General features: G+C 40.9%; 1 protein-coding gene across 3 annotated transcripts in view; it reads right to left on the reverse strand.

Moving 5' to 3' along the window:
* LOC120563540 (protein piccolo-like) overlaps positions 1–17859 on the reverse strand; it is a 44628-nt gene that overhangs the window by 24438 nt on the left and 2331 nt on the right. For all 3 annotated transcript variants that reach the window (XM_039807761.1, XM_039807760.1, XM_039807759.1), the window contains exons 3-4: positions 8043–8969; positions 428–7322 (exon numbers count right to left, since the gene is read on the reverse strand). In XM_039807761.1, the coding sequence (XP_039663695.1) occupies positions 428–7322; positions 8043–8969 (7822 nt within the window). The remainder of the gene's footprint in view (positions 1–427; positions 7323–8042; positions 8970–17859) is intronic.

Raw genomic sequence — 17859 nt, forward strand, 5'->3', positions numbered from 1 at the left:
GAAGGTCATGCAATTTGGATTTAAAAATACTAATTTCACATGCGTCTGGATATCTGCATTCATTTTGGCTAGCAAGATGCAAAACCAAAATATTGAGGAAGCACACGCAGGCACACACATGCATCTGTATGAAGACAAAAGAAAAACAAGATAAACAAGCAGGCATTAATATTTAATGAAAACATGCACATTACATTAAAGTAAATTAAACAGCTGCAAGCATGAATTAATAAAATTAAAGGGAACACAACCACATATGCCTTCATTATGCAAAATATTGAACTGTAACAATGTACATTTAAGAGTAAAGACACTTTGTAAATAAAAGTTTCAAGTTTATGAAAACAATCAAATGGAAGCCCATAAAGCAAGCACAGAGCATGGTAATAAAAAAGATGCAAAAATGCAGGAATACTCCCATACTCACCAGCAGAAAGTTTAGCAGCAGTGAGATCTATAGCGCCATCTGAAGATCCACTAAGATAGTCATAGTCATTCCTGGGATCATAGGAGAACAGTCCTGCCTCAGTCAGGTTGGTTTCAGACATTGAGGCTTTTATGCCATTCATGCCTTTGATACCATACAGGCCAGCATTATCATATTGGTAGTGATCATCTCTGTAGCCAAAACGGTTGTCAGGCTGGGCTGTAACCGGGGGCTGTGTTCTGCAGCTTCCTGTAAATGGTAGCTTGTAAATGACATCACAGCATACACTCCTCCTACCAGCTGTAAGGTCGACTGGAGTCCCATCATCCTCTACAACAGTGGTCACCACTCCTGGGCTTGTGTCAGACAAAGCTACCATAGCTCTCACTGGTCTGTAGTTGGACAGATCCATGGCCCCTGTGGCCTCTAGAGAAAGGACAGGACCTCCATTGCTGGTATCTGCTGGGGAAGTCATTGGCTGTTTGCCTCCTGAGGAGACCAGAGCTCCGAAGGAAAGATTAATGGGTATGTCTTGAGCTGCGGATGCTACAGCACTGACTACGGGCTGGGAATTCACAGGTCTGTATACAATCTGAGCTAGTGGTTCAAATTGTTTGTATGTGGTAAGAGGCAGAGGCAATGACGCACCAGGGCCCTGCAAATCTAATGGTTTCTCTGCTGGAGTGTTGTATGAGGCAATGGTGGCTGTGCATGTGACAATTGTGATGCTGTCAGTAACCACAGACAGTGTGGTTGCAGGGATGATCTCTGTACTAAGATTGACTATCTCAGGCTGCACTGCTGTGATTTGACGTCCAGTAGAGTCACTTGAAAAAGACTGTCGACATGATTCAGGTGGTGTCAGGTCCATGCCTTGTTCAGTCATCTTTATGCCAATCTTCATGGTACGTAAATCAATAACATCACCAGGGTAGATTATCTTCCCATTCTGTTTCGGCAGAGGTTGGACTTTAGCTATGTCTGGTTGTATAGTGATTGCTACACTGGGATGAGGGACTTGTGGAAGTCTTTCATGAACAACAGAAACAGTGGTCCTCTGGACCTCAGTGGTGACCACCTGAGTGACCAGGCTAGGCAGGCTTTCAGGAGGCTGGCCTAAAGTGGAAATTGAAGATGAATACCTGTGACTCATACTGGCGACCACTTTTTCTGGTCCTCGAATCTCTTGGCTCTCAATAGACTCTTGCTGAATTTTAGTGATAGTGACTGGAGCCACAGATACACCATGTGGAATGTCCTGTGCAGCAGGCATTGAGGTTCTCCTGGTGTATGCCTCAGTGGTTATTATCTCCAGAGGGTGATCATATTCCGATGAATAAGTTAATACCTGTGGTCTTTGTTCTGTTGAATGAATAGATCCTCTCCTGTAGGGGAACTGAACAGCATAACCATCAATAGGAACATCTTTTTCAGCTGGCATGTTTACAATATGTGTCAATGGTAATGATTGCTGCATAGTTATGGATTCTCTCCTGGTAGCAGCAAAGGCATCAGTCGTAACCACCTGCGTTGGTGTTTCATAGTCTGCAGGATATGTAAAAATCTCACTCGTGGTGTATATTGGTTGTACTATGGACGATATAGATGTCCTCCTACTGGTGGTTTCCCCAGTTGAAATAACTGACATCCCAGCCAACTCCTTGGCCTGCAACACTGATGATGGCATTGAAAAATGTATATTATAATCCTTTGTTAAAATATCTGTGGTTGTATCTCGTTCAGGCTGCAATGCTATAACCTCCATTGGTGGCATTGAATGTGACATTAATGAGGATGTAATTGCTCCATAGACCTGTGGAATATAAGTAACATGAGGTACTTCTGGCTGTGCTGTCATTGGGTGGACTTCTGTGACTACAGGTGATAGTGTTACATCACCAATTGCAGGAGTTAATATCTTAGCAACTGCAGATGGTGGCATTAACTTAGCTACTTCCGGTGTTGGGGTAACATCAACAACGACAGGTAGAGGATGAGGTACTGGAGATACTGGTGCTGCTCCTGGTATTCTAACAGCAGTGTCAGTTGAAATAATCTCTGTAGGTAATTCAAACTTTGTAGGGAGGGTCAAACCTTCAGCTACAATAAGTGGTTGTTGCGAAGATAGCTGCCCTGTCACTAAAGGCAGAACTTCTAAAGGCTGAACAGTTTGTGGTACTGATGGGATTTCAGCAATAGTAGGAGGATTATTAAAAAATGTAGGCAATTCTTGCTCTATAGAGTGAGTCACTGCTTCAACTGCTGTAAGTTGCTGTTGAGCTGGAATTTGCTGACTCACTCCTGGTATTGGTGATCTTACCATTACTGGCTCAGTGACTATGACATGTGTAGGCATATCCTGTTCTTTGTGTAGCATTTCTTGGGTTGAAACTTGTGGATAAAGAACAGTTGAGGGGACTGCAACTGGTATATCTTGGGGAACTAGTGTAACTAAAGGTACCTCATGCTGCAGTGGTACAGTAACAAAATCTGTCAGAGGCTGTGGCTGCACAGGTGCACTTGGTTTTGGGGCCTGAGGAACTAGTGCTTCAGCTGGAACCTCTGGCAGAATTGTTATGACCTCTGTGGCTATGTTTGGTTGTTGAGCAACAAGTGGTATAGACTGGGCTCTTGCTGTGGCTTGGACTGTTAAGGGTTGAATAAGAACCCCTGGCTCTAGGGGCATTGTGATGACTTCATACATTGTTTTAGGTGGTGGCAGTTGCTGAATGGATTGTTGCTGTTGCACATATGGTTTCTTAATTGGAAAAGGTACACTATGTGCCTGAATAGATGCGTCCTGACCTGATGACACTACCGTGACATCAGTGACAGATGTCGGTGGCACAAAGTCTCTCCTGGCTTGCACTGTATTAGCCACTTCTTCAGAGAGTGTCACTTGCTGTACTGCCACTGTTGGAGCTATGAATATTGGAGGTGGATACTTTACAGTCGGGACAGAAGCTCGCCTAACTGTAGCCTGTGCCGAGAATGCCTCAGTGGGTGTTTTCTGCTCTGAAGGTGTGGTCCGTACCCCTGACACTTTTGTAGATGGGATGGAGCCTTGTCTTACAGGTGCCTGGACTGTTATGCCCTCTGTAGGTGAGCCAGGCTCAGATGGAAGGGTTATCACCACATAGGTTTGCAAACATTTTGCGTGTCTAGGAGACAAAGGTGACTTAGGAGATGTTGCACCCAACTTAGATTCCACAGGTCGTGTCAGGCTTAGTGACAGAACATTTGGAGGTTCTTTGGTCCTGGGTAGTGTTGCAGCTTTGGGGGCCACAGGAGGGGGAGGTGGCTTGACACTCTCTCCTGGCTTGTGGCTGAAAACCAGTCCAGCTGGAATTGATATAGGCTTAGGTGGTATAGGTGGAGGAGGCTTGGCGGTTTGACTAGGGCTAGTTGTATCAGAAACTTGTGCTACTGTTGCTGTAGCAATCGTCACTGCAGTGGAAACCAACTGCTTTGGATAAACAGTTGGCTTGGATAAAGTGGTTGGAGGTGGTGGAGGTGTATCTGCTACAGGTATTTCTACTGTGTCCATAACTTTCGTCCCTGCCATAGGTTTAGGCGGAAGTGGTGGAGCAGAAGCTAGTGACACTGCTGACACCTTAGTGGATAGTGAAGCTGTATCTGTGCTGGGTATATCTGAAGCTATTTGACTACTTTTTGGCAGAGAAGCAGTGGCAGCTATTGTGCTAGATATATCGTGTTGGGTTTGGCCAAGCAGAGATATGTTTTCTACACTTGGCACTATGATGACAACATGCCCCTGTCTGGTTGGGCTCACTATTTGAGGTACAGCCACACTATCTGATTGCATGTCTTCCATTCTTGGCTGTATATCCACAACTACAGACTGCATTGGATGGTCAGCCACTGTGGTTCTCCCATCTATGTTGTGGTTTATAGTAGGGGTGACATGCTGGACAGTCCTTACAAGTGGCAGCTTTGTGTTAGGCTCAGGTAATGTCACTGAAGTAGACCGAGGGGGAGGAGGGGGTGGTACCTTCTTTTTGATAATAGTAGTTGATGCTGGAGCTGGTGCAGACACCTGGGCTGATTGAGTTGGAGCTGGCATTACTACTGGGCTCATTAATGGGATGGCTGCTTGTAAAGGGACTGCATGTACCACTTTGGTTTGGGCTTGAGCTGGGGTAGTTATGCGTGCTAAAACTGGTAGTGGGGTTTGTGCAGAGATTGGAGATGTAGTTGAAACCAGGTCAGGCATCTGGACTATGACTGGCCCAGGGCATGAGGCCAGAATGACAGAAGCAGAAACAACATTGGTTAAAGCTGGTGTGGAGACTGCAACAGATGTAGCTGTAACTATGGTTGTAGGTTGAGCTGAAACAACGACAGGTGCTGGACTCTGTGCTGAGACCTGCATAACAGCTGGAGCCTCCATAGGCACCTGAGATGGAGATGAAACCAAGTCTGGCATTTGGACCACAACAGGTACAGGAGTTACCTTCCCCAATAGGGCTGGACTTGGGGCTTCAGCTGTAGCAGCCTTAACTTGAACTACTGCAGTTTCTTGAGCTTTGGATTGATCAGACACCACATCTGGTTTTGTAACTATATCTGTGGTTGGAGTGGGATGAGAGACTAAGCCCCCAATAGACAGTACTGCTGCAGTTGTGGCAGGCGATGGTGGAGAGATATCTGGAAGTGACTGGGTTACAAATGAAGTTGGAGGTGTTGGAGTTGAATCTGATGAAAGAGGTGTTTGAGCCTGGAATGAGGATGAAGATGTAGCATTTGAAGCCAAACTGGAATCTGGAGTGGCTGGTGAAGTTGGAGGTGACATTGTTGATACGGGGGAGGGTGTAGCTGTTAGTTCTGGGGCTGATATTGGAGTTGGAATAGGTTTTGGCTCTGGAATTTCACACACCACACAGACAGGCTCCATCTCAGCGGTTTCAGACAAAGGTGGGCTTATGGATGGATCTTCCTTAGTCTCAGAGTCATCACTGGGGGTAATGTCAGAGGAAATACCAACACCATACTCATCTGCAAGACTGTCATCCTCTTCCTCCCCAGATGAACATTGTGTGATCTTGAGGTCTGGTATGGGGAACAATGACTTTTTGAGTGCAGGATCTTGAGGAACCATAGGCCTAACAAAACCTATAGATCCAGTAGGAGTACTGGGAACAACAGTCACCTCAGACCGTTTAGGGGGTTCGGTGGGCCGTGGTGGAGCTGGCCTTTTCTTTTTCTTCACTGGCAGTTCACTTGAAGTTTCAGTGGCTGTAAGGGGTATATCAATTTGTTCAGTAAGGGATGTCTCTTCCGTGGGTATGGTCACAACACAGGTCTCATCAAACGAGGGAGGCCCTGTGACTGAAGCCCCTGATGAGGAAGATTCCATGGCTGTCTGGGCCTGTTGAAACTCTTGCTCTATCATCATCAATTCTCTCTTTTTCTGTATCATCTCCTCATAAACCTCCTCTGGAGACCTCAGTTTTTTGAGACACTCAGAGCTAGTATCCTGTTTAAATTCTTCCTCTTGAGATTCACCAATCTTAATTTCAGGCTCCTGAACTAAGGATTCATAAAGATAGTCCTCTATTGACATTCCTCCATAAAGTGGCTCAATATCAGGAGGATTCTCCTCTGGAATAGCTTTTGTTTTCTGAATAATTTCCTCATATGCTTCTTCGGCACTCTTCAATGATTTTTTCACAGAATCCTTCTCTTTAAATGGATCAGGAGTGTATGGGATCACTGTTAGTGAAGGCTTACGTCCTCTCTGTACAGCTTGTCTAGCCTCTGCTTCTGATTCTATACTGGCAGAGTACTCAGAGCCAGATGTTCTACTGCTTTCATCCATTACGGTGACTTGTCTCAGATTCTCTGTGGAGGAAGCATTTTCTGTTGGAGACAGTGGTTGGCCATTGGCTCTTAGTTCATATTTGTCTTTCCTAGTCTTCTCTCCCCCCCTAGTCTTCTCTTCCTCAGAGGAGTCTTCAATGGTGGGGAGAGGCTGGGTTGGCTGCCTGTGCCTAGCTTTGCGATGCTGTTTGTCCCCACTGACTTTCCTGTGACTAGGGCTGCTATCACTATCCTCCTCCAGAGATGAAGCTGACGTGGGTGAAGATCCTGGAGTAAAGCTAGATACATGAACACTAGACGATCCCTTTGACAGGGATTCTGTGATGCTCTCTACTTCTTCATCAGTGCTTTGTCTTTGTCTCATGACTGAAATAGCTTTCTTGAAAGTAGTGCTGGGTATTGTTTCAGGAACATCTTGGGCAGTTGCAGTGTCAGTTTTCGGGAGGGCCTTTTTCGTGGCTGGGCTTTCTTCATTCTCTGTGCTACTTTTTCTTGACAGTGATTTGGCTGCCACTGAAGCATTATCAAGCTCAACCTCTTTGATTGCTTTCCCATCTGCTAAATTATTTTCTTTCTCATCTTCTGAAAGAGACATTTCTTCCTCATCACCCATACCCATTATCTGCTTGCGGATGAATTCTTCATCTTCCATAGAGGAGTCAGCGCTTTCAGTTTTAATGTCCTCACTGCTGGATGAAACATTGCTGACCTTTAGTCTTCTCCTCTGGACTTGTGGTGAGGGTGTGAGCTCACTTTCGCTGCTCTCAACTATTGCTTGGAAGCTTAGGCGCCTTCTCTCAGCTTTAACCTCCTCCTTTACTGGAATGGATGGATCTTTATTTACATCATTTTTATGTGTATCACTAACCACCTGCCCATCCTTTAATTCCTGTGATATGGGTAAAATCTGGGGTTGGTCATCATCATGCTCCTTTGCTTTGAATTCAGGCTTTGTAGATGTCACAGGGACAACCATTGTTTCCAATTTAACCTGCCCAGTAGGTAGGGAGACCTTTCCTTCTTTCATTGGCTCTTTTTTGATTTCATCTTGCTCCTGAAAATGTAAAAAACAAGGTAACCGTAAATGAAAGAACCAGACTTTCTGGAAAAAACACAATCCGATATTTTACCTTGTTTTTTTTCATTGTTTTTGTAACTGCAGCATGGAGTAAGAGTATGTCTGAAAATGGTCTAATGCAATGGGAAGATGCATCATTCACCCAAGTAAATATAAAATAAGCAATATGAAATACTATACTGCAGTAGAAATGCAAACAAGCTAAAGAGAATGTAGGCCACTCTTGAGTTTATCAGTGAAATTGAAACCCCAGAGTGTAGTTGTAGGACAGATCTTTCCACAGTCATACAGTCCATCATTAGTGTTTTGTGTCACATTAATCATAATCATGTCATCATATGGTGAAAATGAGCAAGAAATAACTAACAAAAATTATGGGTGAGCAAAATAATGAAAGTGAGTTCAATGCAATGCAGTAAGATGGTAATGACTAAAATAATGCTTGATGCACAACTTACTTTCCTACTGTTAGAAAAAACACAACCTAGGCTACACAACAGTTTGCCAGTTACATTAGGAATTTAAAGACAACATTGGTATTTAATCTTTATGCAAATTTTAAGCAATATAGGGAAGTATAGCCAGAATGGCAGCATCAATTCATTGTATCTAATTATTTTCTTTTACAAAATATTGATTGTATTATGTCAAATTGAACGATAACATTTTGTTTTAATAAAGAGGACACATTCTTACTTTTACGATGATGTTTTTTGTAGATACTGGTTGTGTCCCTGGAGTTGAGGGGATGTCAATTATCTTTTCAACCAACGTATCGGCCATTTCCTTGCTGTCAGCTGCTGTGACTGGTTCTACTTCCAATACCAGTTGTGGTTTTTGTGACTTTGGTTGCTCCTCAACTTGCTGTAAAGAATTTGTTGGCTCTGTCAGTTTGATATAATCATCAGGCTGTACTCCCTTAATAGTCTTCTCTGGAGCAGACAATTCTGGCTTTGTTTCAGGCAATGGGAAAACTCCAGCCATAGCAACCTCTGCAGCAATAGGGGAGGTAGGTACAACTGGAGCTTCAGTCACTGGGAACGAGGAAGCTGCAGCTACAATTGCTTCAACTTTAGACTCTTGAACTTTGTGAAATTCTGTTTCACTGAGCTCCACTTTCACTGCCTTTTCTCTATTTTCCACTGTTACAGTCTTGGGAACATCTGTGTTTGGACCTTCAACCTTTGGTGTTACTGCTGTCTGTTGCACAGTGACCATAGTGGGTATAATGGGTCCTGCTGTGGATGCTGCTAAAGGTTGTTTTTCTGCTGTAACAGGTGAAACCTTTGCTGTTGTGGTTATGTGTGGGGTGTCGATCTCGATTTGTGCGGAATCTGCTGTAGCCGTGGTTTCCATGGGGACAGATGTAGGTTCCACCTTTGCTATTGGGGTTGGACCTGTTGGTACTGCCTTGATGGGGGAAGGTGTGGGCGGTGATTTTGTGGCCACAGGTGTAGGTTCTGACTTTGTAGGGGAAGTTTTGCGGTCTGTCTTTTTGGTTGCAGGTGTGGCCAGGGTCTCTGGTTTGGCAGAAACAAGTGAAAGCTGGGGCATTTTTCCTGAGTCTCCCAGCTGTCCAGACAAAGCCCTCTGAGTCTGGCAGTTCAGACACAGCCATTCCTTCTGTGATCAAACAAACAAACAAACAAACACAACACATAATTAGGAAACACACTATACCAAGATTTACATATAAACACCTTATAGGCCAACTTAGTTATTTTTTTACATGCAGTATATCGCATATACAATTGAAGACTGTAATTTGTATATTCAGTTGATGCTAAAACAGCATTTTGCAAATTTCTAATCAGATCACCAGTCAAAGTATAGGGCTAGATGGTTATTTCATAAAAGAGGATAAGAAAAGCAGGACTTATTGTGAAATGTCTGAATTAAGTGAAACTAACTCACGGGTAAACAGCACAGACGTGGCTTTTGTAACCTGCTACTTTTCCCTGTCACTAATAAGCTGATACACTCATGCCAGTGCATTTTTCTGCTGCAGCTCTCGCCACCACTACACCATCTTCTTTACATGCTAAACTTGTGGTATTGTTGACTTAACCATACTATTCTGGTATGTGTTTGATAAGGCTGGATTAGTTCTTCTCTGCAGGCTTTTTGTTGCTACTTTGAGATATTCTTTGCAAAAGCAGAGCCTTTTCATTGCATTTGTAATAAATGGTAATACGTATTCTTGATGTAAGGTCTGACTGAGTTAGCATTTTCGAAAAACTAACAAAAGCAAGCACATTTGCTATTCAGTTTTTAGTAGTGAACTCGTCCGAATGGTGCAATTGCATAACATTTGTTTGTTAAATTTTTTATAAATATATATAAGAAATATATATGAAACGAACACAGTGTATTTTCTCCAACGCATTAATTGTGTGTGTGTGTGTGTGTGTGTGTGCGTGTGGTTCTGTGTGCTGTGCAGAGACATTGCATTAGTGCAGGGCCAGCACTCTACTTTTCAAAAAGGTAATAAACAAAAGTATGAAAAGGTCACTTATCATTTTGATTGAATCCTATTTCTAACTTTATTCAGATTTAGGGGCATAATAACAGCGATAAGGGAGTAGAAAGACTCAATCATAACATAAACATTTTACTCCAGTTTTTACAAAGACAAATAAAACAAACAAAAACATTTGTCTGGTGTCTAGTCTTAGTACTAAAATACATGTCATTGAACTTGTACAGTCAGTGATAGCAGGTTCAAATTATTTTTTAGGGGGCAAATTTAGGTTAGACTGTAACTTTAAAGTTCAAATGAGGTAAAATGAAGGAGGTAAAATACTAGTTAAAATAACACACCAACTGCATAATGTCATATTTGCCAAGGCAATGAGGTATTGCTGTGTGTTGCAGTGGCATAGTGTATCTTTGACTTGTGCTTATGCGGAGTAATACCATAGCACTCAAAGTAATACAAATTCAATCTTCATCCTGCACTCGTTGCTGGGCAATTCAAACAACCAGAGCATTTACACAGTAATATCAACAATATATACTATTTTCAATAGAAGCTTGTGATCCCTAACATTAACATGCTTGCTGCCATTCCAGAACTTACAACACTTGTAAGATAGCAATAAAAATGCTTACCTTGCAAAAGAACTAATCACATTTTATAACCAATGCTGTTACTTTGAAAATGTAATCCTCTGAAGGCACATTTCTTATCACATCTTAGCTCCATTAACGGACAGTTAAGGAGGAGAGGAAGGCTTTAAAGCTATCAATAGAAAATGCAGTGTGTCTGTAGCAACCTAGCAGACCAAATAACAGCAATGCGCTGCCTCTGCGGAGCCACAGAGAGCAGTTCTGATACACAGGACGGAGGAGATTACATCGCACACATCGTTTGTGAAACAACATTAAGTTTTAATTGCCATGAGATAAAGTATTAGAACCTATACACATTTATTATGTCGTAGTTATGAAACCACAACTGCCACATGTGCACACTATTGTTCATGCACTTTATAAACAGAATAAGTGTCTGGATGTGTCTCTAAACACATACATTTTGTCTTGTAAATTTGCACTGGTTCAGGAAGCGGTGACGTAAATTAATAACATACATGCAGTTCACAGGCTCATGTGCTGAGTTGGGCTTTAGTAAGTAATCTACCCTATGTCATACCTTGGTTTAGGCCTACTCCTGCAATCCAGCTGCATCCAAAACTAGCCTAAAATATGCCACTGCTAAGACCTGTTGTTATCATCCTGCTACACAGAACGACAAGGCTTGAGGGAACATTTCAAAACTAAAAATGATTGGTCTAAACTGACACAATCACTTGAAGACATTTGTGTTTTTGTCCTACTAATGGCCATAGCACAACATAGCATGAATCCACTGCAAATAAAGTATGGCTGAATATATAAATGCTCATTTTCAACCCTGAGACTGTGGGCAGCAGCAACATGAATAAGCATGATTACTGTAGCTGCATTTCTTTAAAATGTTTTCACTGTCTGAGAAAGAGTCATGGCAAACATCATTTGATAAATAAAGTGATATGCAAAACATTGCTTAATGCTAAAATACATGGGTCCACATAAAAGCTAAATCCTAATAAGGGGTAATTTATTTTTCTTTTAAAAAACTTATGACACTGTCGCACATTGCAACTAGTTTATCTTCAATACAGAATAGCTTATAAATCAGTAATAAAATTGATGAGTTGATTATTAAGGCTAATCTTTTTTGTTAAATGAAAAACCTGGCAATCCCAGTATTGTAGTATAGTATATGCCTTAAACATCTGTCAACAATAAATTCCTACACATCCCTCTACTTCTCCTTCTCCTCCTCTATCCCGCTTGCAGGATGTAATCACAGCTAACAAGCATTGTGCTCCTGTCACATACATATTCTAATCAGCAATCAGTTATTAGTAATCACAAACTCCAGCTCTTTTCTGATCATCTTATAGACCCATCACAATGGCCTTATCAGAGACAGCTCATATGCAGTGATGCTATCTTTGTAGCTAAGAAAGTAATAATACCTGTCTATTATTGCCATTTAGGGGAAAATGTTTTTCAAAATCTTGTCTTTCTTTGTAGATAAAATCCTGAGCTGTCAACCCCTAATTTTAGACAATTTGGCAATATATATATATATATATATATATATATATATATATATATATACATATATAAAAGCTCACAATTAATAACTAACTGTTCCATGTTCAGAATCTGAAAAGAAATTATTGCTAAGTATGTATCACTTACAAGGAATTTGCCTTAAGATTTATTTAGTTTGATTAGGACAATGCACATTAATCAACATTTCTGTAAACACACCATTGTTAACCAGTCAGCTAATTTTCAACTGTAGCTCTAGTTGCATGCATGTCTTTATGGTGGGAAGAAACCGGAGGAAACACACCCAAGCACAGGGAGAACATGCAAACTCCACACAGAAAGGCCTGGGACGACCTGGGTTTGAACCCAGAAGCTTATTGCTGTGAGGCAGAAGCGCTAACCACTAAGCCACCGTGCTGCCTCAGCGGCTGGTGCATACATAAACAAACAAATTAAACATTAATATGAAATAATCAATAAATACAGAAACAAATACAAAATAGCTGTTCAACATAAGAAAAAAGAGGCTGAAAAAAAAGATCACAAGGTTCCATAGATCAGATCAAGTTGGTAAATAAACATTTACATACATACATCATCTGTATCATTGCCATTCCACTGATCAGTTGCGTCACCCACTTACTTTATGAAAAACCGGGTTACCTAAATTCATTTTTAGCCACTGAACATAATTCAACACATTTTAACAACACACAGGCTGTAAGAAAACCCACATAACTCATTAAAATCCAACATCGCTGCCTATTCTCTTCTGCTTCCCTGTACAGGACAAACTTGAAAAGAGCTATCAGGAAAGACTGATAAAGAAGGATCAAACAGCAGTGTTCGCAGATGGCTGAGCCGTGGCCGTGCATTCATGAGTCTTTCTGCTGGTCTACTGTGTTCTCCCTCTCCTGCAAGTCTCATCATGATACCACCACTGCACCATTCTTGCATCTGATAACTCATATAACCTTAACCTTAATCTAAATCAGACTGCAATAAAAAATAAATAAAGAGAAAAACATCTCAGTCAACAAAAAGACCTAATCCCATCACATTTTCGTCCAGTGCCAGTCACTGCCTCACAACCACAGTCTCAGAGCCATGTATCAGAGCCACAGGGTTTGGAAAGTTGCCATCATCCTTTTGTCTAATTAAATCAGTTTTATGAGTAAAGAGCAGGAGCCCCGAGCAGAGAGCTGTGGGGGAGGCTGCTCCCCAAGATTAGCCTGTGAGCTGGATTACCAAACCTTCACAATGACAGCAGTCAGGAAATTATGCTCTTGACACACAGGCGTGCTGCATTAGGCTGGATCTGCTGAGCTTTACAAAGACATGCCCATTTCACTTTATTCACAGCAAGACACATTCTGCAGTTATGCAACTCCTTAGGAAAAGAACCCATTCACATGGGGCACAGATTACCTTCAAATCATGACATTTTAAGATACCTAAATATTCCCTTATACTTTCATTCAAATACCACACAAGTGTTTATTTGTATTCAAATCCTACATACACATTTGGCACATTCCTCCATGCATTATGGATATCTGATGCGGGAAATAAATCTAATAAATCTACGACTCACAAATCATTGCTGATTATCAATCAGTGTGCTCTAGTCCTTTCTTTTCCCTTTTGGAAAATCTTGTTAACTATCAGCTTTGGATATGTGACACGTGTGGTTCAACAAAGACATTCAACGTAAAATTCAAATGCCCAAACATCTATTAAACTGCTGTTAACAGGAAAGCCTGTAGCCATTTCCCCACTAATGAATCAGTCCCATAATTTGAGTTTGTATTATTTTTACAAACCAACACCTTCTAAATAGATCCTGAAATTTACATTTATAATAGCTACACTGAAAGGATGGCCTTTGGGCTGTGGACTATGCACCACTATTTCTCAGTCTCTCTTCAGTGCTTTCCTGATGTTGTTCTGGAGCTGGTAAGTTTCCTATTGATTTTCTGGCAGATGCCTTTGGCACAAGCTGTGGCTGGCTAATATACTTGGCTTTCAGCGGCCCCCACAGAGCAGAACTCCTTATAAATCAAGTCCTCTGATAATAGAGAACGTTGAACTACTAATCTGTAATAAGCAGAGTGCTTCATTCTAAATACAAGGAAATACACTCCCTGCTTTTTCCATTCTGACAAACGGCACATCAGCAAACTTCCTGTTGATGGCAGGATGCAATAGGGTGAAGATTGGGATAGAAGAGAGTGAAGAGGGCGTGGCATAGATAGCAAAGAAACTAGGAAGTACATTACCAAAGATTAACCTCTTAGGTAAGGTCCTATTCATTTTCTTCTGATAAAAGGCCACATTATGTATCAAAATAGCAACATCCTTTTCTCATATTCAGGGAAATCATTGCAGCTTGAGGGATAACTGTCAAAACCTCCCAAATGTCATGAAACATCAAACACACTCTGAAAAAGAACTGAACGCAGTGGTAATAAAAAAAAAATACGACTTAATTGTTTACACTGATATGAGACTATAATCTATAATCTTCTACTGCAGCGTCATGTCTAAAGCATAAGTCGACTCAGTTTTATCATTGCTAGACTTATGTGACTTATATGAGGCTGTGAAAAAAAAAGTAGGGATGGAGCAGGTAGGCAGTGCTTGATATTTTCTCAGAATGACTATTTTTAAAACTGCACACCCGGGAGTGTCTCCTCCTTTTAATGGGGCCAATGTGTGGTTGTCTGGCCTACAGCATCTCACACATATACCTGATGTGTGTAAAGAATATAAAACTTTGGGACTGATGAAAAAAACTGCAAGTGTCACATTGCAGGTTTTCTACTCTGCTGGCAATGTGCGTCAGAGGTATTGCATCTTGTCATGAATCCATCTCTCATGAAAGCTTTACACAAAGTTTGTTATTTGCTTTTACGTTTGATTCCTCCAATGGATCTTACAATAAACTAATATTTTAGGACAAAAAAATCAGGTAAAGACTGCTTTTTACTTGAAAAAAAAAACTAAACAAAATCTATTTCAAGTTAAAGATATAGCCAAATGGTAACATTTTATAAAAATGACTGAGGAACTATAATGCTGTCTCATCTGTCACACACAAAGCTTTAGCTGGCAAAGCACGACACACGTGTGTCCTACTTATCAGACAACAGTCACTCCCAGGCTTTTGATGGCATCAGCTGAAGCAGAAAAGGAAAAAATGGATAGACCTGCTTTCACACTTTGCCTAAAGCGGCCTTCTCATCTTTCTTCCTTCTCATATTTTAAAAGGAGGCATTTCTGCCATTCTACTAAAAAGCCACACACATTCATGATGGAGAACTGGCAGGCACAGCCCCTTTGGATAAAGCTGATTGTAGGACAGCAATAAGTATGGCGGCTCATCCTGTCCAGTGGCGTTGAGGCAAAGCTATTTCTGTTTTTCACGGCTATTAAGAGGAATGAATCTATGTTGTACGCACAGCAGCAATCATCCACGCTGTCCCTTCCCCCATCAAACCTCTACCCTTAGGCTCTCCCTCCCTCTCTGGTGTTCACAAGAAACGTGAGAAGCGTCAATTACATAAGAGGCACATCTCTTCTATTTCTATTTGTATATTTCTCCACAATAATGTGCCATTTGGGCTGAGCGTGTGATAATCTATCTCTGGGAAACCAAATTGAAGGCAGAAATAATAACATGAGAAAAAATAATGCTCACAGCCACTCAATCACAGAGATGAGTTTTCCTGTTTACTGAGAGTTTACAGAAAGAACATTGTCCCCATTCTCATAAAAACCGTCAGTCAAAAATACTTTGTCTTTCATTGAAACTAGGAATTTACTATTGCTAAAAATGGAATAAAAGCTCACATTATTTTAATAAATGTCCTTTTACATATTTTTCGGATTTAATGTAACCAACTTTGTATCATGTTTAATAGGATATCACATTATGAAAGTATTAGTATCAAAGATGACCTAATTTGTAACATGACTGACATGGAACATAAATGAATTGTACCCATATCATACAATAAATACTTGCTTGTGTCATTTGAGTCCCTTTAAAGTGACCATTAAAATAACTAAGAGAAAAATAAAAAACCTTCAACATTTTCACCAAACCACTTTAGACAGGTCTGAGAAAACCCATCTAAAAATATATATTTCAGGCATTAACTGCTACAGTAGTACTGCTTGGCAGAAAAACAGACCAACCCCACTGGGGAATGTGAGCTGTTATAATAATAATATATACTTTATTAATCCCGCAAGGGGAAATTACAATGTTTTCACTCTGTTGTTATTACACACATTACACACAGGCCTGAATTACACACACATGCTCAGTACCTATACATGCACTAATGGAGAGATGTCAGAGTGAGGGAGCTGCCCATGGAAAGGCGCCCGAGCAGTTCGGGGTTCAGTGCCTTGCTCAAGAAGTAATACTGCACCTAACATATAGGTTATGAAAACGCTACAAAGGGTACACAGCCATGCATTCAACAATGAACTGCATGTGTAGGTGCGCACAAAGCCGGCACACACATGTGCTACTGCCACCCACATAAAATGAAGGGGGAATTGTTGAATTATATGGAGCCACAGATCTGTGAGAGAGCAGATGGCCTGAAAGGAAATGTCTGCTGCTCTAATGTACTGTGCCGTGTTGTGTTGGACTTAATCTGTTTCACCTCTGCTTATTGGCATATCACAGGGCTTTGCCATCTCAGATCTCTCACGAGGGCTGGAGATTCCCTGGCCTGCTATGGCAGCAGATCCCATCTCACTAATGCTGTTGCACAACCCTCAATCACTTTAATACATTTCAGTGCTGCAGGTTTGCTGAAGCCGTCTTCTCATGAGCTGTTATGTAATAACTCGGGCCACTCTAGTAGGCGACAGATAGCAGCTTGCCTGCATTTTAGTATGTTTTTAAATTTAGTTTGAGACCTCTCCAAGTAGGTCAATAATTCAGAAAGATTGCATTAATTAACTGCACACCAACCTCTGTTCAAAGTCACAGTCTGAAATCTAATTCAAGCAAGGTCTCTGTATATTTTCTATGCTGTGGCACTTTCATCTATTATTCCATCAGACTTGTAATTCATTTTTAGTCAGTTCAGGTTCTTGCCAAGAAATCAAATCAACAATGGGGTAAAATTCAGCCTATTGTGTACTACATTTTCAATAGAAATAAAAGGCTGTATTACAGCCAGTCTCACAGTTTTCCCCACCCTTTACACTGACGAAGAGTATCCTAAAAAATAAATAGACAAAAAAGTGCTAAATATCAATGGTATTGCTTGCTCACTCCAACCCAAAAGAAGATGCTCTTAAATGTCAAAGAATTGACAATAAACAGGAAGAACAATAACAAGTATATTGACTTGATAATACAAAAATTTTGTTTTTTTAATAAATAGGAACTATCATATAAACCTTTTCATAAACTGTAATACTATTATGTAATTTATATGCTCAGATATCAAAGGGCGAACAAAGACATCTCTGACATGTACTGTATGTTACATATCACAAACCATAAGGCAGCTATTTATAATACATAGAGCTATGCCGTGTTTTACTATTGACATGAACGCAAAATTTGTACCAACAGCAACATGATTTACTGAAGCTGAACACGTTCACATTTCTTTAAGGTGAAGATGACATTAGTGCTAAACAAAAGCTGTGAGGAGAACATGAATCCTAAAGATCTTAATGAGGACTTTTCTTCAGCTGCATTGTTCTCTACTCTATATTCACTAAATCACCAATACACCAGTGCTATACTTCAGCTCAGAATGGTGTTGAAACATATGTGCATATGGATTAAAGTGTGCTGCTTCTCTGTCATTCTGAGGTGCCCTCACTAGTGTTTTGATGATCAGTATCAGACATAAATACTAAAACTGCTGCC

The sequence above is a fragment of the Perca fluviatilis genome, chromosome 8, assembly GCF_010015445.1.
Source record: "Perca fluviatilis chromosome 8, GENO_Pfluv_1.0, whole genome shotgun sequence".
Lineage (NCBI taxonomy): Eukaryota > Metazoa > Chordata > Actinopteri > Perciformes > Percidae > Perca > Perca fluviatilis.